Raw genomic sequence first — 25,808 nt, forward strand, 5'->3', positions numbered from 1 at the left:
GTTTACCAGTGATCAGTCACCCCGAGTCCTTCTGGAAAGAGATGGGAGAGGAATACACTCAACAGAACTAAAGTTAAATTGATGTCCTGATAATAACGGACTGGTTGATTGGAACACAGAGAGCCGTTGACTGAAATCACGCGTTCACCCACTCATCATACAGACAGGCCCACGGCTGCAGAGACTCTGGGCCTCACATAACCAGAAGCTTGAAAATACCTTACTTTGGGGTATTTTCTTTTTTTGTTTTTTATCCTTACCTGAGGACATTTTTTGCATTTATCTTCAGATACAGTGGGAGGGAGAGAGGGAGGGAAGAAGGGAGAGAGAAACATCGATGTGAAAGGGACACATTGAGTGATTGCCACCCACATGACCCCAACCAGGCCCGGGACAAACTGCAACCGAGGTACGTGCCCTTAGCGGGAACCGAACCCGGGTCTCTCTGGACCGCAGGCCGACGCTCCAACCGCTGAGCCAGACCGGCCAGGGCTGTTTCGGGGTATTTTCAAATCACCTGGAGGCCACCTCCTACCTCTGGCTGCGGCTCCTCTGCCCCCTTCCCAGGCCTTTACTGGTCAGGAACCTCACCTGGGGGCTGACACTGATTCTTCGGACCCTGGTGTGGGCCCAGCTCTTCTCTGGCTCCCTGTGCACCCCGACATCACCTTACTTATCTGCAGGGATTCCCCTGCGTGTGTCTCAGGTCCAGACCTCTCCTCTGAGCCCAGATCCTTAATTCTCCCTCTCCACAGGAATGTTCGTGTCCAGGGCTGAACTGGTGACTTTCTCCTCTTCCAGTCTGTGTTCTTCCGTGTTCTCAGAGTCCGCGGAGGCACAGCCACGGGCTTTCAAACCAGAGACGTTAATGCCTGAGCCCTCCTGCTCCTTTGCCCCCTGCCGCTGCCATCTCTCGCCCTCTGTCGTCCCCTGCCCCCCGGTATATACCCACTCTGCTCCGTGGGTATCAGCGCGGCTCTGTCCCGGGCCTGCCCCGCCTCGAGCCCGGCCGCAGCTCCCTACTGGTCCTGCGTGGACCCTGAGCTCTCGCCACCTGTTCTCCACATGCAGGTGCTTTTCAACATACAGATGGTGCCAGGTCACCGAGCTCCTCCCGAGGCTGCGCGTGCCCCTCGCCCCTGCTGCCTGGGGGTCCTCGCCGCCCGCCCACTGCCTCTCAGCCCCCCACCCTGCTCTCTGCACTGAACCCCGCTTCCCGTCCCTCGGGCTCAGTCACCACGGGCTTTGCCCCTCTGTCCCTCTTCCTGGCCCGGTAACCTCCACTCGCCTCCGGCCTCAGCCTAACGGCCGTTCCTCACAGAGGCTGTGTCCTAAACTCCAGGCCTGTGTTATAAGACGCTGCTCCTCAGAAGTCCCTTCCCTTCGAACCCTTATTTCTCTTTTTTTAACAAAATATTTTCTTTATTGATATATTAGAGAGAGAGAGACATGGATGAGAGAGAACATCAACTGGCCGCCTCCTGCACGCCCCCCACTGGGGATCAGCCCACAACCTGGGCATGTGCCCTGACTGGGAATCGAACTGGGACCTCTTCGTGCAGGGTCGACGCTCAACCACGGAGCCACACCCTTCATAAGGGCCAGGCAAACCCTTATCTCGTTCTCCAAGTTCGCATTCATCGTGACTGCTGTGGTCGGGGCCCCAGAGCACGGACGCTCCGCGGGCGAAGAGGGCCGGCTGGCTGCCCCCTCTGTTCCTCCAGCCCCGCCCGGCACACGGGCGGCTTAAAAAGTCCCCGGATGAATGAATGAGCGGCCCTGTCTCAGGGCCCTGACGAGGCAAAGACAACCGTCGACGTTGCCTGTAGTTTGTGTTACTCGCTTACAGAGGACACCAGGTCCAGGTACGAGGAAGTTCGGCGTAACCCGGAGAGCACCCAGCTGGACGCGGGGAGGGGCGCTCAGGCCTGTCCCCGGCCGTCCCGCCGGGACGTGGTGAGGACGCGCTTGGAAGTGTGACACACGTCTTCCTTAAGAGCAAATGATGATTTGCAGGGACGCTCCCGTCCAAGTCCATATTTGAGAAGAAGAAAGGATTTGCCGTCTCCTGCAGGGCCCAGTCCCGCTACAGACACAGTCACTGAGGTGACTACTCAGAAAAGTGATTTATGTCCGGTTAAGCCCATTTGTGCAAATGGCTTTCTCCTGCTGTGTCTGAGATGCTGAAGGGACAATTAAAGTCACTGTTCGCAAAACGCAAGTTCAAAGGCGAACCGATGGCCCTGGGAAACGTCTTAACTACTTTTAAATAACACGTTTTTCCTTTAAACACTTTTACTTATTACCGAGTGCCCTGTTTATACAATAAAATAAAAACTTATCTTCGCTCAGCCGGTGCGGCTCAGTGGTTGAGAGTCGACCCTGCACCAAGAGGTCACCGGTTTGATCCCCGGTCAGGGCACATGCCCAGGTTGTGGGTCCCAGTGGGGGGCATGCAGGAGGCGGCCAATTGATGTTCTCTCTCATCGACATTTCTATCTCTCTCCCTTTCCCTCCCTCTCTCTCTAAAATCAATAAAGAAAAAAATAAATAAAAAAAACATGTTGACACCGAACATTGACATGCAAAGTTATTAATTCCATCATATGTCAAAATTATTATACCTCAATGTATACAACATAGATTCTTGTTTTTTCCTGCATGATTTTATTTATAGATCTGTTCCCAGAATAATTTAAGACAGAGTACAGCCACCTATAAAATACGGCAACATAATATATATTCCAAATCAGTTAAAAACTCAGAGAGAAAATACAGCAGGGACAGAAAACAAGTTCGGAAACGGGGTCCGTGAGAAGACGCCCTTTGTGAGAACGAACGCTCGGCGAGGCAGTGCCGCTGGCTGTCTACCCAGCAGTCCCCCACCCTCCCTGGTACGGGACTCGGATGTGCTGCTCGGTCCTCGAGGGTCGACCCTGGTCTGAGAGGGTCGTGGGCCGAGGCTGGACCGTCCTCGCTGTGTGAACCGCAGGGGTGAGGGCTCGGATCGGTGGGTGTCTCCCTTGGCAGGCTGCTTCCAGCAGTCCACTCCAAAGGGACATTTCATCCTACATAACTCAGTGTCCCTAAAACAAAAGCAGGGCTGATCCGCAGGAAAAGCGAGGACCACACGAGACGAGGATCTGCAGGGATTCACTCCTTTGTCCCGTGTCCTGAAAATCCTAAATGGAGATGCCCATGATACAAACCACAACCAGCAGCCCAAGCCAAATCGGCTTCTCTTTTGACATAAGTTATTACTCACCTTGAAGTTTCATTTTCTGAAAGCTCCTAAGTTAAAACATAGATATATATTTTGAGCCAAATGAAAATGCATTAACAAATTAACTTGGAAAATGCGTACAGACAAGTTGTTCTTTACAAAGTACCCTTCTCCTGGTGAATGCAAACCCCCGAGGGTGTGAGCCGGCAGATCAGCGGGGTGGGTGGGAGGGAGGTGGAGGCACTTCCTGTGAACCCCTTCAGAAAGAACCTGGGCTCCCTGGCCGGTGTGGCTCAGCGGTTCGAGCATCGGGCCGTGGACCAGAGAGTCCTGGTTCCCGCTAAGGGCATGTGCCTCAGTTGCAGTTTATCCCGGCCCCTGTTGGGGTCATGTGGGTGGCGACCAGTCAGTGTGTCTCTCTCACATCCATGTTTCTCTCTCCCCCTTCCTTCCTTTCTCCCTCCCATTCTATCTGAAGATAAATGTAAAAATGTCCTCGGGTGAGGTTAAAAAAAAAAGAATCTGTGTATGTCTTTGGAAAAAGCGTAGGCGTTCAACAGGGTAGGGAAGGATCCTATTCCTAGGAGAACTGCTTCTCCTGCGACACCAAGCAACTGCAGAGGGCTTAACGAAGACCAAAGAGATGACACCTGAAGACGTTCTATTTTTATGCGTCATTTCGTTTTCTCTCGGGACCAGCCTCCCTCCTCTGTCTGTGTGTCTGGAGCCCACTTAGGAAACTCACGGCGCCGTGAGAAGGAATGTCCCCGCCATGTGCCCGCCCGCCCCGGGTGCCCGCCCCCGAAACAGCGCCCGACTCAAGCCCCACGGAGCCCAGTCACTCTGTCAGTGACACGGCGTGCTCCTGTGGGCCCACGAACTGTGACCTTGGAGAGGGGTGCTGCCCCCGCCTGGGAGTCTCTGGGAAGCTGGAGTTCCTGCCATAGCTGAGGAGCGGCGGGTGCCTTGCCGGTGACTTCATCGCCGGTGACTTCATCGCCGGTGCGAGCCACTGCCCAGCCCGCCGTCCTCGGCCAGACGCACACGAGAAAGGGCTACTTCGGAAACCACGCGCAGGAAAGAGACTTCTTCTCTTCTGGATACAGTGGGTATGGAGGGTAACCTCCCAGGTCCCCCCCAACACTGCAAGCAGCAGCCGAGGGCTCATCCCAGACCCCCCTAAACTGCTAGTGGAGTTTTTCTGTGGGCAACGTAGATGGGAAATGATCTCCCCCAAATTAGTCATCGCCTTCCAGCAGTTCGGACGCTGTGTCGCATCTCCTGGCGACTTCAGAACAAGGGAACGGTTCCGTTCCAGTCGATGGTGGCGTCTCTCCACTTGGTTCTGATAACCATCTCCACCGGGGAAAACCGTCTCCCTGGCCCACGTGTGTCCTCGCGTCGGTCCCGTTCCCAGTGGTGGGAGTGAGTGTCTGAGGGAGGAACGGCGGCCAGTTAGACGCCAGCCTGTGACCACGTCCCAGAGGAAGGCAGGGCGGGTGGCAGGAGGCAGGCTCAGCACGTGGGTTCCTGAGCCAGCAAGCAGACAGGGGTGGTGCGGAGGAAAACTGGGTGGTTGTGCCTTTTGGAACATGAACTCTGGTAAGTCATGTGATACCCGTGGCCACAGCATGTCTAACATAGAGCCAGGGATAGGTCGCCGGATGTGTCAGGAAAAAGGGAGAGCTATCACCTCTCAATGCTTCTAGGGTACATTTGCATTTTGGGGTGAAGAGCAAGGTATTGATTGTAGCAAGGGAATCAACAACTGGGTTCAAGACCCACACTCATTTCATACAACATTTGAGGAGGTACTGAACACCTCTGTGCCTCATTAATTCAATTAGCAACTATTAGCCATCTCAGTTTCTTCTACGTGAAAGTAGGTATCATAGTAGCTACCTCACATGATGGTGGGACATTTAAAGGGATAAGGTTTCAACAGTGCCCAGAACAGAATGCTCGCAATGCACGTGAACTAGTAAAAACCACGCTTCCCTCAAAGAAGACCGTAAAGTAGAAATGATCATATATTTTAAGGAACATATCGGCCATGTCCCACTACGTTAAAGGGGCTCATATATATTTCTCACAATTAAAGAAAAAGGATTAGGAGCTTCGGATAAGTCGGTCACTAAGAACCTTCCAGATTTAGTCACAATGACGAGCAGGCTTGTGATGTCTGCACGGAGCCAGAGATGAAATGGACAGGCTGCTGAGACAAATCAGAGCTACCGGACGCAGACGCCACGCCCCTCACTTTTATTCCCTTGGTCAAATGGTCAGTGTTAAAAGCCATCTTTTATTTTCTGCTCACTCGAGGATATTTTCCCATTGATTTTTTTAAAGATAGAGCCCTGGCCGGTTTGGCTCAGCGGTCAGAGCGTCGGCCCGTGGACCAGAGAGTACTGGGTTCAGTTTCTGCTAAGGGCACGTACCTCGACTGCAGTTTGTCCCCGGCCCTAGTTGGAGTCATGTGGGTGGCAGCCACTTGATGTGTCTCTCTCAAGTCGATGTTTCTCTTTCTCTCTCTCTTCCTCCTTCTCTCCCTCCCTCTCTATCTGAAGGTAAATGCAAAAATGTCCTCGTGTGAGGATTAAAAGATAAAAAAAAGGATTAAAAAAAGATAGAGTACAAGGGTCGGCTGGTGTAGCACAGTGGTTGAGCGTCGACCCTGCACCCAGAGGTTGCGGGTTTGATTTTTGGTCAGGGCACATGCCCACATTGTGGGCCTGATCCCCAGTGGGGGGCGTGCAGGAGGAAGCCAATCTATGTTCTCTCTCATCGATGTTTCTATCTCTCTCTCCCTCTCCCTTCCTCTCTCTCTCTAAAAAATAAAGGGAAGAAACAATTTTTAAAAGAGTGGAAGGGAGGGAGAGAGAGAAAAACATCTACGAGAGAGAGGCACCAACTGGTTGCCTCCTGAACAACCCCAACCAAGGCCGGGGATAGAATCTGCAACCCGGGTACGTGCCCCCGACTGGAATCAAACTCTGGACCCTTTGGTCCGTGGCCGATGCTCTAACCGCTGAGCAAACTGGCCAGGGCTGTAAAACTATCTTAAGGTGAGTCTCTTCCCCTCCTGAGTTTTAAAACCGTGGTTGGAGTGGCCATGACATGAGCCATGCGGCTGTCCGCCCGCCCCGCCGGACCAGCGCCTCCTGGCGTTTGCAGGGCTGTGCCTTTGTTTGCCTGCTCTCCTGGCGTTTGGACTGGCCCTAGGCCCTCAGCACGGCCTCGTGACTCATCTGGACAGAAATGCACCACCAGGCTGGTTGCTTTTGTCACCAGACGGTCATCGGACGTTGGGCTGTGGGACAGAAATGGCCAACTGGAACCCCTCCTCCCAACTCATTAGTTTTTCTGGCTCTTTCCTCAGGTGTGAAATGCCACAGCTCAGAGATAAAAGACCCTGCAGAGGGCATTCTGGAAATCTGACCCCACCTTTCGTATTTCTCTAACCTAGAAGTTACTTGTTCCTCTGTGCTCCTGCTCCGCGCTCCTAGGCACAGCGGGTGAGCGTTCCCAGGTGGCGGGGGGCTTGGGCCCACGGGCTCAGCGTGGGTTCCTTCAGATACCAGCCTAGCATCCGCAGACCTAGCCCTAATCGCCCCGGCGGGCACACGTCTCCTCGGGCACGCACCCGGGCGGCCCCCAGGCTCGGAAATGCTCACCGACTGTCAGACGGGCAGGCTTTTTCTGGGAGGGCCGCCCCCCATAGAAGTACAGGTCGAACAGCCGCTCCGTTTTCCAGTCTGATAGGAGCTGCCTGTCGGTGCTGAAAAGGACGCCGTAGCTTCCGTTGACGTCGCACAGCCAGGTCGGGAGTCTGGGCGTCTTCAGCCTGCTGCCCACCTGGGGGAGAAGCAAGCGGAGGTGAGGCCCAGCGTTGGGCTCTTTGCGGGGCTGATCAGGAGGCTGGTAGCGGGCGGGGCCCTGGCGGGGAGGGGACACGAAGGAAGCGCGTGAGCGTGTTTGCATTGTGAGCATGTTTGCATTCACGAACGTGTGCTCTGGGGCGCACGCTGCAGTCCTCTTGGCGGATTTTCTTTGAAAGGCGTCTGAGGGCGACCTCAGGGAGGAGACGGGACACCTGCGTTTGGGTTCGCTGAGGGGCAGGCACGCAGGTACAGCGGTGTGAGTGGAGGTGGAGTGAGAACTCCAGTTTGTCCTCGTCACTGGCTGCTGTGGAGGCTCCTGTTCCCGAGAGGACAGATTCCGTTCAGCAGGGGGTCCGGCTTCCAGCGACGCCGGCCATTTAGGATACGGGGAAAGATGATTCAGGATAGAGAAATATAGAACACAAATACATATATTTATCCTCACCCGAGGATATTTTTACATTTATCTCCGGATAGAGTGGGAGGGAGAGAGAGAGAAACATTGATGTGAGAGAGACACATTGAGAGGTTGCCACCCACAGGACCCCAACCGGGGCCGGGGATGAACCACCACCAAGGTCCATGCCCTTGGCTGGAATTGAACACGGGACTCTGGTCGGCAGGCCAACGCTCTAACCGCTGAGCAAAACTGGCCAGGGCAAATATATATTTTTAATTCTCGCCCGAGGATATGTTTTTATTGATTTGAGAGAGGAAGAGAGAGAGAGAGAAACATCGATGTGAGAGAGAAACATGGATCAGTCGCCTCCCATTGTGCCCCGGCCGGGATTGAACCTGCCACCTTCTGATGTACAGGGCGATGCTCCAGCCAACTGAGCCACCCGGCCAGGGCTAGAATATTTTGACTGTAGAAAAAAGCATCTGGGAAATGAGGTGAACACATACACACACACATACTCACACATATATACACATATCTGTATGTTAACACGTAGCTCAATTATGAGGATGTATTTAGAACTAAATGTACTAGTTTCCCTTACATACAGAAGTTTACTGCCACAACCAGATTGTCATCTGTTTTGTCCAGACAAGGGTCAGTTTGGCCTTGAAGTCTCATAGCTAGTGGGCCAGAGTCACAAAAGCAGCACACTGAGGCCCCGGACTAAAAGGGCCTGCACAGTTCATAGCCCGGATGGTGTCGCAATATTGTAGCACGTTTCTATTAATGATACTTACCATTTTGTTCAAAGGGGCAGGGAAGCAAATATATCTATAGAGGTTGCCATTAAAGCTTATTGACATGAAGCACAATTTTTTCCTACTTAGAGAGAGAAACACAAGCCCCATGGAAAAACCCACCGTGTCCACGTGATGCCCGGGAGAGCAAGTGGACGGTCCGCCCTGGTGTGTCTTCAGGCGGGATCCGAGTCTCTCCCTTTCCTGCTCAGTCCTCAGAGTTGGACCGTGTGCTCAGGAACAAATTCTGTCTCATGGAAAATCCAGCTTTGGAAAATTATCATGTGTTTTATAAACCCCAGCACTAAAGGCCAATGACTTGATATTTTGATTTCTCAATAATCTTTGTTTTTCTTTAAATTCTTCAGTATGAGCCACTCAGACATGCATGTGTTTGTAAGCTTTTCACTACCACAGAATCATTACATGGTCTCAGTTTTTGTTGATAGTTTAAAAAAGTGGTACAAACCCAGCACCCCAATCTGGACCTGCTCACAGTGGGTGCAGGGTTTGCTCATCTACCCACACTCCAGTTGGCCCCTCAGGGCTGCCAGCATCTCCCATACCAACGTGGGCAAGTCACCCACTGGCTGCATTGAGAATAAACACCGAGGAGGTGTCCTTCAAGCAGCTGCAAGTGTTTACCTTCCAGAATCCACCCCCACCTTCCAAATACCATTGTAGCCATTCGTTAGTTATAACACTGTAGCCATTCGTTAGTTATAACACTGTAGCCATTCGTTAGTTATAACATTGTAGCCATTCGTTAGTTATAACACTGTAGCCATTCGTTAGTTATAACACTGTAGCCATTCATGAGTTATAACCTTGTAGCCATTCATGAGTTATAACACTGTAGCCATTCGTTAGTTATAACATTGTAGCCATTCGTTAGTTATAACATTGTAGCCATTCGTTAGTTATAACACTGTAGCCATTCGTGAGTTATAACACTATAGCCATTCGTGAGTTATAACATTGTAGCCATTCATGAGTTATAACATTGTAGCCATTCGTTAGTTAGAACATTGTAGCCATTCGTTAGTTAGAACATTGTAGCCATTCGTTAGTTATAACATTGTAGCCATTCGTTAGTTATAACACTGTAGCCATTCGTTAGTTATAACACTATAGCCATTCGTGAGTTATAACATTGTAGCCATTCGTTAGTTATAACATTGTAGCCATTCATGAGTTATAACATTGTAGCCATTCATTAGTTAGAACATTGTAGCCATTCGTTAGTTAGAACATTGTAGCCATTTGTTAGTTATGACATCAACACCTTCTTTGCCTTCTTGCTGACCTTCTCTACTAAGGTTACATATAATCAAAGCAGGATCCACAGGACATGGAAGTATTAGTGTTGGAAATCCTGGATAAGCTAATTAGGAGAATGCTACTCCTTTTGATCTTCAGGTGGCTATTCTGGCTGACTTTAAACTAATAAGTGTTCCTGTAAAGAATGTCCGGTGGATGTATTAGAATATAGACACATATGATATTGTTTCACAGAATCTTTGTCATGTAGGCAACATTCAACTGGCAGTCAGCTAGCATACTCTGCAAGGAGCTAACACCACACCAGTGTTACTTTAGACAACAGGTCGCAGCTTTCTTTCCTGGACTCAAAGCTATTCAGGATGTTATTCGAGTAGGAGGAACATGGACAGTTGACCCTTGAACAATGTAGGGTGGGGTTAGTGGCTCTGACGCCCTGGGCAGTTGAAAATCTGTGTATCACTTTGGACTCCCTCAAAACCGAACTTGTCCCTCAGTTTTAGTAGGGACTGGTCCCAGGACCCCCATGCACTGGCCGACGCTAAGTCCTCTGTATACGATGGTGTGGGCCAAGGTGTTCTCGGCCCTCCACGTCCACAGATTCAACCTCAGATCCACACATAAGTGGGCGACGGAGTTCAAACCCATGTCGTTCAAGGGTCAGCTGTACAGTTATAAATACAACAACCTCCAACCCCCAGAGTGACCACACAGGGACCCTGCACGGAGCAGGCAGAGCTCGCTTGCCTTGGGAGATTCTGGTGAGAAGGAGAAGGTCATGTGTGACTGTTGTGATACTTGGGGTCTTAACTCTCAGAGGCAAGTCTCTCAATTCCAGCTGAGAACACACCTGTGTTAAAGGGAGGCCTGCAGTCCGGCTGGTGTGGCTCAGTGGTTGAGCGTCAACCCTGCACCAAGAGGTCGCTGGTTCAATTCCCAGTCAGGGCACATGCCCAGGTTGTGGGCCAGATCCCCAGTGGGGGGCGTGCAGGAGGCAGCCAGTCGATGTTCTCTCTCACTGATATTTCTATTTCTCTCTTCCTCTCCTTCCTCTCTCTCTAAAATCAATAAAGAAAAACATAATAACCAAATAAAATAAAAAGATAAAGTGAAGCCTGCAAAAACACAACAAAGCAACCCCCCAGTCACATCCAGCCAAATATCCCACCCCCTTCTTTTTTTGGGCAGACCCCCTAATCCGTCTGGTTGGAATTTTCAGTCAAGAATCTGTATTGCGTTTAGGTCGTTTGTCAGCACCCCCACCCCCACACCAAGCAGGATTCCAAAGAGGCTTTCCTGGTGCAATTCCACCAGTGAAGAATGGTGCCTGCGCCTCCTGTTGCCATGGCAAAAAGGTGTGACACAGCGCTCCTATAAATAAAACACCTGTCCTCTGAAGTTCACTCGTTATGTAACCAGCCCAGTAGGTTCTGCCTTACAGGCGGCGGCCGAGCCTTGCACAACATGATCAGTGAAGCCAAAGTCAAATGACCAGGACGGGGAGAGGAGGGACCGACTCGAACACTAGAGCGCACGGGCTGAGCCCGGGCCTTCTTCGGCCACTAGAACCACGGCACTGGGACGCACCTTTGCACACTGCGCCCGACGGTGTCAGGCCCAAGGCCCCGTCTGGCAATCGAACGGGAGGAGGGGGTCGGAAGCCTGTGCCTTCTTCGCTGGCTCCGGGGACGACCCAAGGGCGGAGATGTCAGTGGTCTGGCGCGGAGGTGCCACCTGGAACAGAGCGCGTTGCAGTCCGCTGTGGCGTGTGTGGGGTGCCCTCGGTGATTCGGGCAGCGCATGTGCTGCACCCCAAGTGGTCCTATTACGGCTGGAGTTTCAGTCTCTCTAAAGGGAAAATAATGCGGGAAGAGGGCCAGCAGAGCAGGGGCTGAGCTCCGCCCGGGGAGGGACTCCGGCCAACCTGAGTGGCTTCGGTCCCCTCTGGAAGCAGAGGTGGCGTTTCTTCCCGGCGGCAGGTGTGAAAATAACGTGAACCTCTTGAGGTTTCCGATGGTGTTCGACCTGAACTGCTGTCTGTCCTCACTTAGGTATTGGAACCTCTCCCTCCAGCCTGGACCTTCCCGTAGACACGGTGCCCCCTGCGGGTGGCTGGCTGCGGTCCGCGGGCACGTCAGTCTGGTGGGCTCTGGGCGTTTGCATGTCATCTAACGAAAGCTCCATTTTAAAAAAAATCTCACCCACTGGGTGGTGACATCGGGACTGAATGACATGCGTTTGCAGCCTGTGCGATTTTCCGCAGGGGAGGGAGAGGCTGGCTTCGCGAAGACAGACAGCGCGGAGGGTGGTTTCACCCCAGCAGCACCCCAGCACCCCTTCTGCCGCGGGGTTTCATGACCAGTGCGCACATTTCATCTTCCAACTTATAGCATCCATCCTAGCAAGAGCCTCTAACCGTCCACAAGGTGCTTATAGACCCCATTGGCATACTCGAGGTCCCTCCATGGGGTCCCCAGCCTCAGAGCAGAAAGGGGCGTGGCCGTGGGGTCCTGAATCCGGTGGTACCCGGACCCTGTTCTAGAACCAGCCTTCTTTCTGGAGCCAAATTCTGCTTCGCTCGGTATTTCAGGTCCATGACCAACACTGCGAAACAGCAGACTTCTGGTTGGGGCTTCTGCTCAGGGCGCCCTGAGTGCCTCGACCCTGTCCCCTGAGCGCAGCTGACAGATGCCTGCCAAGCCAGCAGGCCGAGGGGCGAGACGCGAGAGAGGGTGCGTCCCCCGCCCCCACAGTTCACAACCCGCCGCCTCACAAGGGCTTCCTTCCACCTGGGAGTCAGCAGACAACGCTCTAGCTTGCTGAGCAGGACTATCACCGTCCTCACACCTGGCCGTGATGTCCCCACCACCGAAACGTTAGGGCCCAGCTTCGACGCACCTGGGGTATCGACTACATCTGGAGTACAAATCCGCACCTATTTGCAAAGCTGTGGCAGACCAGAAAAGCACTTAGAGCATAATCCCGAGAATGGGCATTTTTTTTTTTTTTTAATCCTCACCCGAGGACATTTTTCCATTTTTTGTTCAGACAGAGCGGGAGGAAGAGAGGAAGAGAGAGAGAGAGAAACATCGATGTGAAAGGGACACATCGAGTGGCTGCCACCCGCACGACCAACCAGGGCCGGGGACAAACTGCAACCGAGGTACATGCCCTTAGCGGGAACCGAACCCGGGTCTCTCTCTACCGCCGGCCGACGCTCTTACCGCTGAGCCAAACCGGCCAGGGCGAGAATGGGCATTTTGTATTGACCACCTCATCAGAAACAAGTGAAGATGGTAAATACCGGGCAGCGTGTACCCGTCGGTGGAATGTGGGCTTGGAATGTGGACACATCTGGGGTCACAGGCCTGGCTGGTGGCCTCGGGCACGTCCCGATACCTTTCTCAGTCTGGACGTCGTCATCGCTAAGTGATTGACCAAACGACAGACACTGGGCTGTAACTGACACCGACTGTGACTGAGGGGACGTGAGGAGCAGACGGAAGAAGGTCTGATGCAGTGTCTCGGGGAGAGCCCGGCACACAGGGCGTGAGCACGACGTGGATGCGTGAGCTTCGCAGACACGACAGCTGTCATTTAATGCCGTCCGCAGGTTCTGAGACCTGAAGCAAAACGACGCCTCCGGAAACCCGTTTCCGCATCGACTAGTGGGTGTGCACAGGGCTAAGTCCCCGTGGCATCCTATCAATGCTATGACCATTGGTACTGGATGAAACGTTATCGGGGGATCTGCTGTACTCTCCTGAATTCCCCTTCTCCAGGGTGGTGGAACAAATATGAAATGATTATACATACAAAATCAGTGTCTGTGTAATTATTTTAATAATAAAGACGCGCTAGGTATTACTTTTATCCTAAAACGATGAGCTGAGAGAGAAAGAATAAAGAATACCTCCAGATAAAATGAACTTTCTACATCTACAAGTGTACGTCTAACATGTTCATACGTCTCAGCTGAGCAAGAAAGAAAAGGAACAGTCTCTTCACTCTTTAATACATTCGTTCTGAAGCCAACTTCAAGAGCACAGAGACAGCTCAATAAACATCGGCAGGGTTTCAGGCCATTAGCAGACAATTGCAGGCAATTTTCCTTGAGGCCAGATTCACGGGGGTCTCCCCGGGGACAGAGGACGCAGTCCAAACAGGAAGGATGGGAAGCCGGTGGCCACTGTTCAGAAAGGCGGAAGCTCGCAGATTTGATTTCTGTCGCTGCAGAGCGACCCTGAGCAGGTCCCGCCCTTTGTCCGACTTCAATTTGCGGACAGGCATCCGCTAGCGGTCCTCTCGTCTGGGACGGTTTGCCCTCTTCCCAGCAGGAAGGTGCTTGTTTTTTACCTAATCATATTTGCAGCTTCTCCACTGGCTTTAAGCTCCTGGCAAACCTCGACTTTATTGTCGGAGAATATTTTAAGATGCGCAGATAATTTTTGTGAGAGCATGATGGAATAGCCCCGTTGCTCTGAGCCGACTTGTGTGGAAAGGAAATGTGATCGGAGAAGATGGGAGCACTGGGCGCCCACAAATTCTTGACTCTCTGAGCCCCCCTCCCTCTCCCTCGGTGGCATACTCCTTAATACAGTCCCTTCTCTCAGAGCGACTTACTAGCTATTTAGCAAACACTCGTTTAATTTTAATTTCAGGTCAGGTCTGAAACGTCTCCCCAGAGCCTTGTGAATGTTAACAGGGAGCGGAGCACTGTCAACCTCCTGATACTGATGAAAAGAAGAGACTCTTTCTTGTAATGTCAGTTGAAATAGCGAGTTTTCCAATTCTACTCACTGTGGATCTAATTATCTAAGCGTAACAAGACCCCCCCTTTCCTTAGTGTGGTGGTTCAGCTGGGCAATTCTGTCCCGCAGGGGACATTTGGCAGTGTCTGGAGACATTGTGGTTGTTGGGGGGGGGAGGTTGTTACTGGCGTCTGGTGTGCAAGGCCAGGGATGCTGCTAACACCCCCAGTGCACAGAACACCCCGTCACAACGAATGATCCGGTCCACACTGTCAGCAGCAGGTGCTAAGGCTGAGCAGCCCCCCCAGAACAGAGGTTTCTAACTTAGGTGCCACGTTGGAAACACCCGTAGGCTTTAGAAAATTCTGATGCCGAGGTTCTCGCCAGACCAACTGGAACAGTTATCGGGTGGGACGAGCCACGTCACTAGTGCCCAGCACAAGACAGAAATGCGGGGCCTTGTTCAAACATTACTCAGAATTTTAGGATGGCGACAGCGGAGCATTAAACTGAGAGCAGGGCCTCCTGGGGGGACCCTTGGCGATGACATGACCCTGCACGTGGGGAGCTGACACTTCTGGGGGGTGAGCGGGGCCCTGGTGGTTTAAAAGCTCTCCCAGTGGGCCGAAGACTTTGAAAGATACCTCAGCAAAGAAGATTCCTAGATGCAAATGAGCTCGTGTGAAGATGTTCCATGTCATGTATCATCGCGCAAACGCACGTTCAGACAACGGCGAGGCTCCGTTCCACCCCTATCAGAATGCCCAGATCCGGGACACTGACGACACCAAATGCCGGTGAGGATGGGGAGCAACCGGAATGCTCGGCCACTGCGGCGGAAACGCAGCGGGGCCCAGCGCCGGGGCCGGGGAGGGGCCTTGCAGATTGGCTTCCTGCACGTAGTAACATGATTCAGGTGGCCTCCGTGTGTTTGCACAGCTCAGTGAGTCCTTTCTTCAGGGCACTGAATGCTGTTTCACGGAAATGTTGCAAATAGCATTCCGCTGGATCAGTAACATTCCGCTGGATCAGTAACATTCCGCGATGTAGCGCAGCTTGTGCATCCATTCACCTACGAAAGGCAACTTGGTTGCTTCCAGGTTTTGGTGATTATGGATAAAGCTGCTATAAACGTCCATGGGCAAGGTTTTGTGGGGATATAAGTTTTTTATTTTATCCGCACCTGAGGACATTTTCCCATGTTTTATTTGGATAGAGTGGGAGGGAAAGAGAGAGAGAGAGAGAAACATCGACGTGAAAGGGACACATTGAGTGGCCGCCACCCGCACAACCCAACCAGGGCCGGGGACAAATTGCAACCAAGATACATGCCCTTAGCAGGAACCGAACCCGGGTCTCTCAGGACCGCAGGCTGACGCTTTAACCCCTGAGCCAAACTGGCCAGGGCTGGATATAAGTTTTCAGCTCTTTTGGGTAAATACCAAGGAGGGCATTTGCTGCATTGCATGTTAACAATAAGTTTAGTTTTTAGTTTTTTTTTTTTTTTTAAATCCTCACCAGAGGATATTTTTCCATTTATCTTCAGATAGAGTGGGAGGGAGAGAGAGAGGAACATCGATGTGAGAGAGACACATCGACTGGTTGCCTCCTGCATGACCCTGACCAGGGCCAGGGATGAACCACAACCAAGGTACGTGCCCTTGACCAGAATCAAACCCGTGACTCATCGGTCCGCGGGCTGACACTCTAAGCACTGAGCCAAACCGGCCAGGGCTTCCAAGCGGCCTTCCAGAGTGGCTGTACATCTGTCGCCTGTACCTTCCTCAATCCATCAGTGTGGGCATTTGTACTGGCCCACGTGGGACTCACACGTGTATGGCCACGGAGCCTGGCACGAGGAGATGCACGAACGTGGCCCAGTGAAGCACTGTCCCTGTGCCCCTTGTACCCCTTGTACCCCTTGCCCTGTTACAAAGTCTGACGTGTGTCAGCTGTTGGGCTGTCTAGCAGGTTCAGCGTTCAGTTTTGTTTCCTCTTCATTAGTTCTGTGGTTGCCGGACAGGTGACGGCACCCTGGTCTGTAGACGAGGAAACAGGCTGAGAGTAAGGGGCTGGCCAAGACGCACCCCTGTGAGTGCAGGGCGAGGCCTCCCACCGAGTCCCCGGCTTCCAGGCCAGGGCTGCCCCTGAGCTGCTACGGGACAGCGTGGGGCGAGCGCCCACGGGTGGCACGTGGAACTGAGTCAGTGGCAGAAGGGGTGAACTTCGAACACAAAACGTGTTTTTTTTTTCATTTAAATACGTATTAGGAACGGAAATAGCCCGTCAACTCCATGGCTTGTGTTCTTGCTGCAGAAAAAGGTTGGATGCAATTTTGTTTTTAGATTAAAATTCTACACGTGAGTCGATTTAAAGAAAAGGAGGAGGCAATCATAGCAGAGGGGTGTGGAGCTATGACCAAGCTCGTGAATGACCTGCTCGCGGGACTGAAATATGGGAAGCACAGCTTTAAATCGTTGTGGGTGATAATGAGAATATCGTAAAGAGTTTTGTAACAAAAGACAAACACTAGAACGAGCGCTGTGGATTTGCGGGGCCCCCTTGACCCCTGCCCCAGAGCATCCTGCCGCTTTTCCCCGAACGGAGTCCCTGCACAGCACTGGTTTCTGCAACATACAGAGCCCTCGGCTGCGGACGTTACATGTGCAACATATTCTAAGGCGAATCCCCAAATATCTGGAACAAGTGATTAGGGACTTTATCATAATAACAAATGCAGCTTTTGTCCAGGGTGCTCTCAAAGAACAGCCCTTCCCATCCATAGGGCGGAGCTCCGTAGCCATCAGATCTACCGAGGGCTGGACCCCGGCCATACAGAGGTCTCCGCGCTGCAGAGAAAGGCAGGTTTCGGAGAGTACAACGGACACGGCGTATGAGAAAGAGGAAGAGAAGAGGCGTTTTGAAAGGATTGGCCCGAGTGATGGGTTGGGTTTGTCTTTTTTACTTTGAGCTTATCTGTCGTCCTCATCTTTCTGCGATGAACTTGGATTTCAACCTTGAGCAGTAATAAGCAGACTTGGAACACACATTTGTACACGAAACATGCTAATTCGGCAACGGCCACACACCACCGTCCTGACACCATCAGACGCAGGGTCTGTGTGCTGTGCCATGCGGTTTCACACCACACGCTGGGGCCACCAGGAGGGGACGGTGGACGGCACGGTGCACACGGCAGGACGTGGAGGTGTGCGGCCCTGCACACGCGGAGGGTTCTGAGCGGGAGCAGGGGAGGTGGGGACAGGTCAGGCACTGAGCCGCAGGGCCTCGAGGGCTGGTGCCTGGGGAGCCTGTCACCATCACATTGGACACCCCCCAGCTGGCCTCGAGGCCAGTTCGTTGCTTTGCACAGAATCTGACTTCCCTGGGTTTCAGGCTGAAAACCACTGGGAAAATAGCACAGACGTATCCCTGCTCTGCGGTCCGGGTGGGTACATCCACGTTCTCACTCGCTCCTGGTTGTTTCAGGGAGTCTCATCTTACTGAAGTCGCCGCTGTGCTTTGCAGCAGCGGATTCTACCTTCCGCTCGTCCGGGGTTGTGAAGACCCCGAGCTGCAAAGCCTCTGAGGGGAGTTTGCCAAGTGGCCCCTCTCACTGGGCGGCACGTCTGAACTGATATGAAACAGCATCGAACGGCAACCGAAACTGAAAAACAGCAGCAGCAGCAACAAGACAAGTGGGCCACCCCCATCCCCCCAGTGATATGTTTAAGCGTTGAGCAGTAGATAGAATATGTGTCCATTTGCATGAATAAAGGGTTGGGAAGATGCCCATCAGTTACTGGCAGTGCCGGCTTCTGTGAAGGGGCCTGGAGCTGGGTGGGGACACTGACTCCTTGTACATAAAGTACATCAAGCAAAGTATGAAGCAGACAGGGTTGGATATTTCTGTGTAGACCCTGACAGTCTCTGTGTTTGTGTGCGTGCATGTGTGTGCATGTATGCATGTGCATGTGTACGTGTGCATGTGTGCATGTGTACGTGTGCATGTGTGTGTGTGTGCATGTGTATGTGCGTAGTGGGTGGAATATATGCAGGAAAGTAGTAAAAGTAAGCTCAGATTTTAATAGCGAGACCTAAAAATGTCAAAATATTTGCACTCTGGTTGTGTGGCTGAGGGCCAGGGCACACTCACCTGGGGAAGCACGTCGTCTGAGGTGTCCCTACGCCACCGCAGGAAGCCCACGTCACTGCGCATCAGGACTCCGCGCAGTGTCTCCTGAGACTCCCCGTTCTGACAGCCGTCGAAGACATTCGGACTTGCTCTCCCCGTTAAGATCAAGTTCAGAACCGCCTGGATGACACAGCTCACATACTCACATTTCGGTAGCCACGGCACAGGACTTAATTTCTTTTGTTTTTAACAATCATTTTAAAACGACCTTTCTTACTGGAAGGAATGAAATAATGTAATACATAATTCTGGAAAGATGCATGTCCTGAACATGTGGTAGGGCTCAAACCACAGTTGACTTTTTTCTTGAGCCACACGCCATAATTTCCCGTGTGCTCACTCGGATCTCATGACTTGTCTTCCCCTTTCCATTTCTTTTAAAAACGTGGTTTCCATAGTGAGGATTTCAGAGACATGAAGCTCAGATGTTTTCATAGTACTTCTCTCTCAGTTATTGGGGATTCTGTGCGGGTCTTGGCGAGATATTTTCAAGAGGTGGAGGGGTGTGTAGGGGGATAAACGGTGATGGAAGGAGACTTGACTCGGGGTGGTGAACACACAGTACAATACAGGGTACGGATGATGTGTTGTGGAGCTGTGCACCGGAAACCTGTATAATTTTGTTAACCAGTGTGGCCCCAGTAAATTAAATACAAAAAAAGAGGGTATTTTCTAATGGTTCTAGAGTATCAGGGATGTGGGGTTCCCAGAGGTAAACTAGAAAGGATTGCAATGGAAATTGGAAGGTTAAATAGGATAACAAACTCAGGGTGGCATCTTAGTCTTCAGAGATAACTCAATCTCTCTTCACTTAAGACAATAGGCTTCATTGAAAAACAACAACACAAAAGCCTACGTCAGACTTGACGACAGCAAGCCGAAGTCTTCCGACCCACCTGCCCGCACAGGAGGCCCCCGGCGCCTGGCTGTAACAGGTGCGTGGTGGAGACATCCAGGTCCCCCTGGAGCCTGCAGAACGGAAGAAGCCGTGAGCATGTGGTCAGACAGGGTGACTGCCTCTGCTCCCTGCACCCCCAACCAAAGCAGCAGTCACACAGGCTGGCTCGTCACTGTTCCTGCCAATGTCCACTTCTCACAGGGAAGCACGAGGACCGGGCTGCGTAGGAAAAGCTGTGGGTGTGGGTGGGGGCAGCCAGCGCAGAGGTGGGGGAGAGTCCTGTGCGTGCTCTGCTGCTGGGCTCGGCGCAGACGCTGCTTTGGGACGAGAGATGCTTGACTTAGGTGGTGGCCTGTGAGCCCTCCAGACTCGAACAGACTGTTCAGTGGAAAACACCACCTTGGGGCTGAGCCCCTGTCGTGGCTCTAGAAGGGCAGCTTCTGCTGTGTCATCAGAGACTTGGGCTTCTGCCCCGAACAAGGTTAAGGTCAAGGTGTGATGTGGCTCTGCTGTCACCCAGGGGGAGGTGCTGAGTACTGGTTCTGTTTGACAGGACCTGTTCACGGGACCAGAGGTCAAGCTCTTCCGTGAATAAGACCTAAAGACTGGGGCCAAGCATGAGTGTCGGCAGCATCAGGCGTGATTCAGGGCTGTGCTGTCCCAAGGATGGCATGATTTTGGATGGTAAGGATATGGGCATTCAAAATTTTTGAATTTTTATAATTTTTTTTCTTTATTGATTTTAGAGAGAGAGGAAGTGAGAGGGAGAGAGAGATGGAAACATCGATGAGAGAGAACATCAATCGGCCGCCTCCTGCACGCCCCCCACTGGGGATCAGACCCACAACCTGGGCATGTGCCCTGACCGGGAATCAAACTGGCGACCTCTTGGTGCAGGGTCGATGCTCAACCACTGAGGCACACTGGCCGGACTGCATTTAAAAATTTTTATAGTGATGTGTTTAATACATATATATTTTATTTATCACAATGAATGCATGGTTTAAAGAATAGTCCCGTTGAGAAAGAAGCTGATATTTAATTGTGTGTTGGTTTAAAGAACACTTAAGCAAGTAATCGTGTACACCACAAAAATCTGACGGTGATATACAATAGGCCAGTTTCAGGGACACTGCTTCAGGGCTTGTAATTCTTCTCTCTGGGGGCCTCTATTTCCCCCAAAGCTTACCTTCCTTCCAGAGCCCAGAAGAAAGTCGTCTGCTTCTAAGAAGTCTTCCTTGCCTACCATAACCCTCTGGAGTCCAGTAGACTCATTGTCCCTACACCTCACTGGGCACAGCCAGTACCAGCTGGGACGCGCCCAGGCTCGTTGGGGGCCTTGTCTGTCCCCGACTGGAACCAACAGGAGGCCAGGGCCCTACCTGCCCTTCTTCATGTTTCCCACAGTGTGGAGAACAGGCCTTTGCACATCACAGGGGCAAAAGAAATACTCGAGGATCCATTTTATCACACATATAAAGAATACAATATTTTATATAACATTATACACATACGCTCTGTTGTCTGCCAATATCTATAACCACAAAAGGAAGGAACCTACCACTGCACCAGAAAAGCAGATTCAAGCTTCTCTGATGACACTTGCGCCCCCATTAATATGGCCAAACTGACCATGGAAAAGGCCATAGCAAGAGAAGGGTATCCACTAGAAAAAAATTGCACCCAGTCCGGCCAGTGTGGCTCAGTGGTTGAGCGTCAACCCTGCACCAAGAGGTCGCCGGTTTGATTCCTGAGCAGGGCACATGCCCAGGTTGTGGGCCCGATCCCCAGTGGGGGTCACAGGAGGCGGCCAGTCAGTGTTCTCTCTCATTGATGTTTCTCTCTCTCTCCCTCTCACTCCTTGCCTCTCTAAAATCAATAAAGAAAAAAAAATTTTTTTAAAAAATTGCACCCAGATTTCCAATGCATGAAAATACTTTCCTTCACCAGGATACAAGGTTTATGTGAACCCAGAGCCATAGACCTGTGCGTGTACTTGTAGAGTTTACCTTTCAAATGTTCTGGAGAAGATCAGGCTGTAAAGAAACAGGATGACCCCGCGGCTTCCTTCCCCACCGAACTGTTGGGAAATGAGAGAAAAGCACGTTTGCCTACAAGCGGTGCAGCGTGTACACCTGTGGCGTGAACTCAGGGAGTCAGTGCCCGGGAGATCGCTTTCCTAGCTGCTGAGGCGAGGACAGGGGGCTCTCTCCTTCCCGGGTGCCTCTCAGAGGCATTCCCCTTCCTGCTTCAGCCTGCCCAGGGTGCCCTCCTTCTCTTGGCTCTGAGCCTCTCTTTCTCCCTTCTACTTCCTTCTGCGGATTCTCTGCAAATCCTGGCTCAGATGGAGCGTGTCTCTCCTCTCCATTTTTCTGCTGTGCCTCCGAGCCCAGGTCCCAGCGCTGCCCTTGGCCGGCCCCCCTTCCCAGCCTCTCCTCAGTCAGTGCAACCCTCCTGGTTGCCCCAAGAAAGTCAGGGGAGTCGAGAGACTTTATAGAAACAGCTTGTAGGTACGCGGCCCTCGGTTCTGAACCGGGGCTCCTCCTCACTGACTCCGAGTTATCTAACGTCTTGGAGTTGCAATCTCCTTGTCTGCAGAAGAAACACCTGTTCCGCAGGTGTGTTGCCAAAGCTAGTGACACAATGCAAACACCTGCACCGGTTCTTGGGACGTGCTAGAGCTACAGTTCTCTAAGGCATTTCTCCTCCTGTCCCTTCTCTTCGTCGGGTTGCTTTTCTGCTCAGCACTTTCTGAAGGCGACTGATCTGCAGGATTACATCCGAAGTGACCGACCAACATTCAGGGCCTCTCACTCGCTGGCCTCAGGTTTTTGTTAATACTCAGCCTGCTAAAGAGAGGCTGCCGGGCTGGCCTTGGGGAGCCGGGGCTGATGCCTCCCCCCGAGAGGCGCTGTGTCTGAAGGCTTCAACGAAGATGCCTGTGCTTCCTCCGTATGGAGTCATGCGTCCCCTCTGCTCTCTGGGACCTGGCAGGGGGACACACTCCGAGGCCAGGGGCCAGACAGCACCCAGATGGGCGCTGCAGGCGGTGAGGGAGCGTGCAGGCCGCCCGAGAAGACTCGGGTCGTCTTTCCCAACTCTGCCCAGCAACTTGCCACGCACTCGGGGTTCACAGCCCCGTGAACTTACTGTCTTACATCCTGGAGTCCTGGGTATCGCTGGCCCCGTTCAGATGGCTGGCAAGCCTGTGTCCTGCCTGGAGGCCCCTCGGGAGACTGCTTTCTGCCCATTTCCAGTCCCTAGAAGCCATCCTTGTTCCTCGGCCCAGGGTGCCCTATCCCTTTGCTTCGGCACTGCGTCCCCTCCCCCTCCGCTCCTCCCCTCCCCTTTTCCTTACGCAGCCCATGGCCATCCGAGCCCACCGGGATAAACCAGGGTCATCTCCCCGTCTCGACATCTCAAACGGAATCACACCTGCATTGTCCTCTGTACCTGCGAGGTAACGTCCTTCAGTCTGTCACAACTTGTCGGATGGGGGTCGCCAGCCCGTGGAGGACGTGCCGAGTTGCAGGTCCGGTGCGGCCAGATTTCCCGATTTTCTTGGGAAAAGCGGACATTCAGGTTTTTATGTGGGATTTCCTGGTTGTTTTGGACTGTCGCTGACTCAGATTCTTTAAAAAATGTACGCCCGGTGGGGTAATGCTGCAGAGACAGGTGGCTGACCCTCTAGGGCCAGAACTTTGAATGACGTAAAACGATAGGAGCGCTCCCTCTCCTGGTTCTGGGGCCGGAAGTCTTCCATCAGGGTCAGAGTGACCCTGCTTTCTCCGCAGGCCCCGGGGGAGGGTCCTCCCTGGACCTTCCCGGCTTCTGGGGCTGCTGGCGTCCCCCGTGCCCCTTGGTTTGAGAGGTGCCTGCCTCCAGCCTCTGCCTCCGCCACCACATGGTGTTCTCCCTGCTCGTCTGGGTCTAGGCCCCAGTTTTCCTCTTACAGAAATAGCAAAACCCGCATGACCTGGTTTTAACCTGATTGTACCCGCAAAGACCCTCTTTCCCAACCGGAGCAGGTGCACAGGTCCTGGGGGCTAGGACTTACACTCACTTTTCTTAGGGGGACGCAATTCCAACTGTAACAGCAGGACTGCTGCTCACAGGGGACCCTCGGACCCAGCTTGACCTCTGTGCTCCAAGCTGGGACACAGGGCTGGTGCATTTTGATAGTGAATGGGGTCTGGTAACAGTCTGAATTGGGGCTGACCACAGTGAGCAGGCCCTGGTCAAGCAGCACCCTTCAGAGTAAAGGGAGGCCCTGAAACACGGAGGCGCACTTTGAAGGCAGTGCTTATTAAACTACATTTCATGTCCAAAACATAATAGCATCTACAGACATTGTTTAATTGTGTGTGTATATGTGTTTTGGGTTACCCCGCATATGCTTCGAGTCCCCCCCCTTGCTCAGGAACGGTGCTGACCCCTCCCCAGCACTGGCTACGGGGATGGTCAGCTTGGGTCGGCTTGACCCAGGCTGCCTGTGCGCGGAGACTTGTTCCTGGTCCCAGCTCCGCTCTTAGCCTGCCCAGGGCTGCAGCTCTGCCCCCCCGAGTCTCAGCCCCTAAGGATCCCTTGCCGATGTGGGGTCCTTGCTGTTGAACCGACTCCCCCAGGTCTGAGTTGAAGAGATGGCGACAGAGCAGGGAGGTTTTCCTTTCAGCGGGAAGGTCGCTGATTTCTTCCCCGGCTCCTCTCGAGCTGCGCCCCCCGTTGCACATGTCCCGCCCACGAGGCAGCGTCGCTAAGCAGGCTTCTGGCTTAACATCTCCCGTCGGGTCACGAGAGTCCGCCATACAGGTCTCACAGTCTCGATGCGGCTGTGACCAATCGCTGCACGTCCAGCACCTTACGTAACAGAAACGCATCCTCTCACAGTCCTGGTGGTCGGGAGTCTGAAGGCGTCTCCCGGGGCTAAAGTCAAGACGTCAGCGGGCTGCTCTCCCTCCAGAGACCCAGGGGAGAACCTGTTTGCGTTCCCGGCCCGCGCTGGGCCCTGGCCACCTTCCTTGGTTCATGGTCCCCCCTCATCCTCAGAGCCACAGGGTGGTGCCCTCCTCTCAGACCTCATTGCTCCGCTCCTCCGCGCCCTCCTCCCCGTGCAGGGCCCTGTGATGCCGCGGGGCCCACCTGGGTAACTCTCCCTATTGCCAAGCCAGCCGATTGGCAGCCTAGCTCCCCTTTCATGGACGGTAGCACTCGCGGGTTCAGGGGCTAGGGCCTGGCTGTCTTCGGGGGGCCATTCTTCTGCTAACAGACCTATGAGGTGGCGGGAGGGGGAGCCCCCTGGGGAACCGGTTTCACCGAGACCCCATGTAGTTAGCGTGGCCGGGCCCTCATGTCCACGTCTTCTGCCTCCACGGCCCTTGAAAGTTCCACGGACCACAGTCCCCCTTGGGCACAGCCCAGAGTCGTGTGGCTTCCGGTCTCTCCGCTCAGCCTAGTCTCGCTTCTTCAGATCAACTTCCAATTCTTCCTCCACGGAGGAGTCTCACAAACACACCGCTGTCCCTGTCAACCGCTGCTGTCCCGTCCTTCGTCCCCTGCCCGCACGGGGTGGCCGAGGGCCGCTGCTGGGGACACGAGGTGTGGAAGAGGTGGGACAGGGCCGCCGCTTCAGACCAGAAGTGTTTTCCTCAGAGTCCGTGTGAATGGCCCTTTTGACAGTTTGGGCTACAGCCTCGCTGCCGACCACGTGGGGTTTCACTCATTAGACGAGCAAGGCTCCGTCAGCGTTGGCTCTTCCCACAAAGAAACCTTGGCGGGCGCCCTCCACAGTATTATTTCCTGGGTTTGATTAGCCAGGAAGGGGCCTGTGTCTGATGTGCCTCTTTCTGGGTTGCGGGGCGAGTGGGGTGGGCTCCCTCTCTTTGATTCCCCCCTTCCTTAGCCCCCAGGATGGCCTGGTCTTCTTAACAAGCATCATTAAAAATAGGCTTTGTGAGAGAAGAAGATGCGCGTCCGATCGGCTCGACATAAAAGCACGATCTCAACGCTGAAACACTTACGCATTGTAAATGGTCATAGATGAATTTCTCGGTGGCTTCTCGCTCTAACACGTCAAACAGCCGGAGCTATAAATCAGGACGAGAAGGTAAGGATGAAAAGGAAGCACGGAAGTTACACCTCTAAGGTGTCCACTCGCGGTTGTGACCTCGAGAGAGATTTTTGTTTCATTGCAAAATCGCACTGCTAAGCGCAAACGCGGTCTCCTACGCCAGATGGAAACACACGGGGGGAACTGGGTGCTGTTGGCCTCAGGTTTACATGCCTCAGTTCTATTTTACTAAAAAAAAAAAATTTTCTTTATTGATTTGAGAGAGAGTGGAAGGGAGAGGGAGAGACAGACAGAGACATTGATGAGAGAGAA

The 25,808-nt window shown here is 52.9% G+C and overlaps 1 protein-coding gene across 1 annotated transcript in view; it reads right to left on the reverse strand.

The window, feature by feature from the left end:
• Positions 1 to 4,513: 4,513 nt before the first annotated feature.
• Positions 4,514 to 25,808, reverse strand: part of MINDY4B (MINDY family member 4B) — a 34,208-nt gene continuing 12,913 nt past the window's right edge. The window contains exons 7-12 of the mRNA XM_036242535.1: positions 25,447 to 25,512; positions 21,439 to 21,509; positions 19,428 to 19,500; positions 18,493 to 18,651; positions 6,898 to 7,078; positions 4,514 to 4,656 (exon numbers count right to left, since the gene is read on the reverse strand). Of these exons, the coding sequence (XP_036098428.1) occupies positions 4,514 to 4,656; positions 6,898 to 7,078; positions 18,493 to 18,651; positions 19,428 to 19,500; positions 21,439 to 21,509; positions 25,447 to 25,512 (693 nt within the window). The remainder of the gene's footprint in view (positions 4,657 to 6,897; positions 7,079 to 18,492; positions 18,652 to 19,427; positions 19,501 to 21,438; positions 21,510 to 25,446; positions 25,513 to 25,808) is intronic.

The sequence above is a fragment of the Molossus molossus genome, unplaced genomic scaffold, assembly GCF_014108415.1.
Source record: "Molossus molossus isolate mMolMol1 unplaced genomic scaffold, mMolMol1.p scaffold_m16_p_5, whole genome shotgun sequence".
NCBI lineage: Eukaryota > Metazoa > Chordata > Mammalia > Chiroptera > Molossidae > Molossus > Molossus molossus.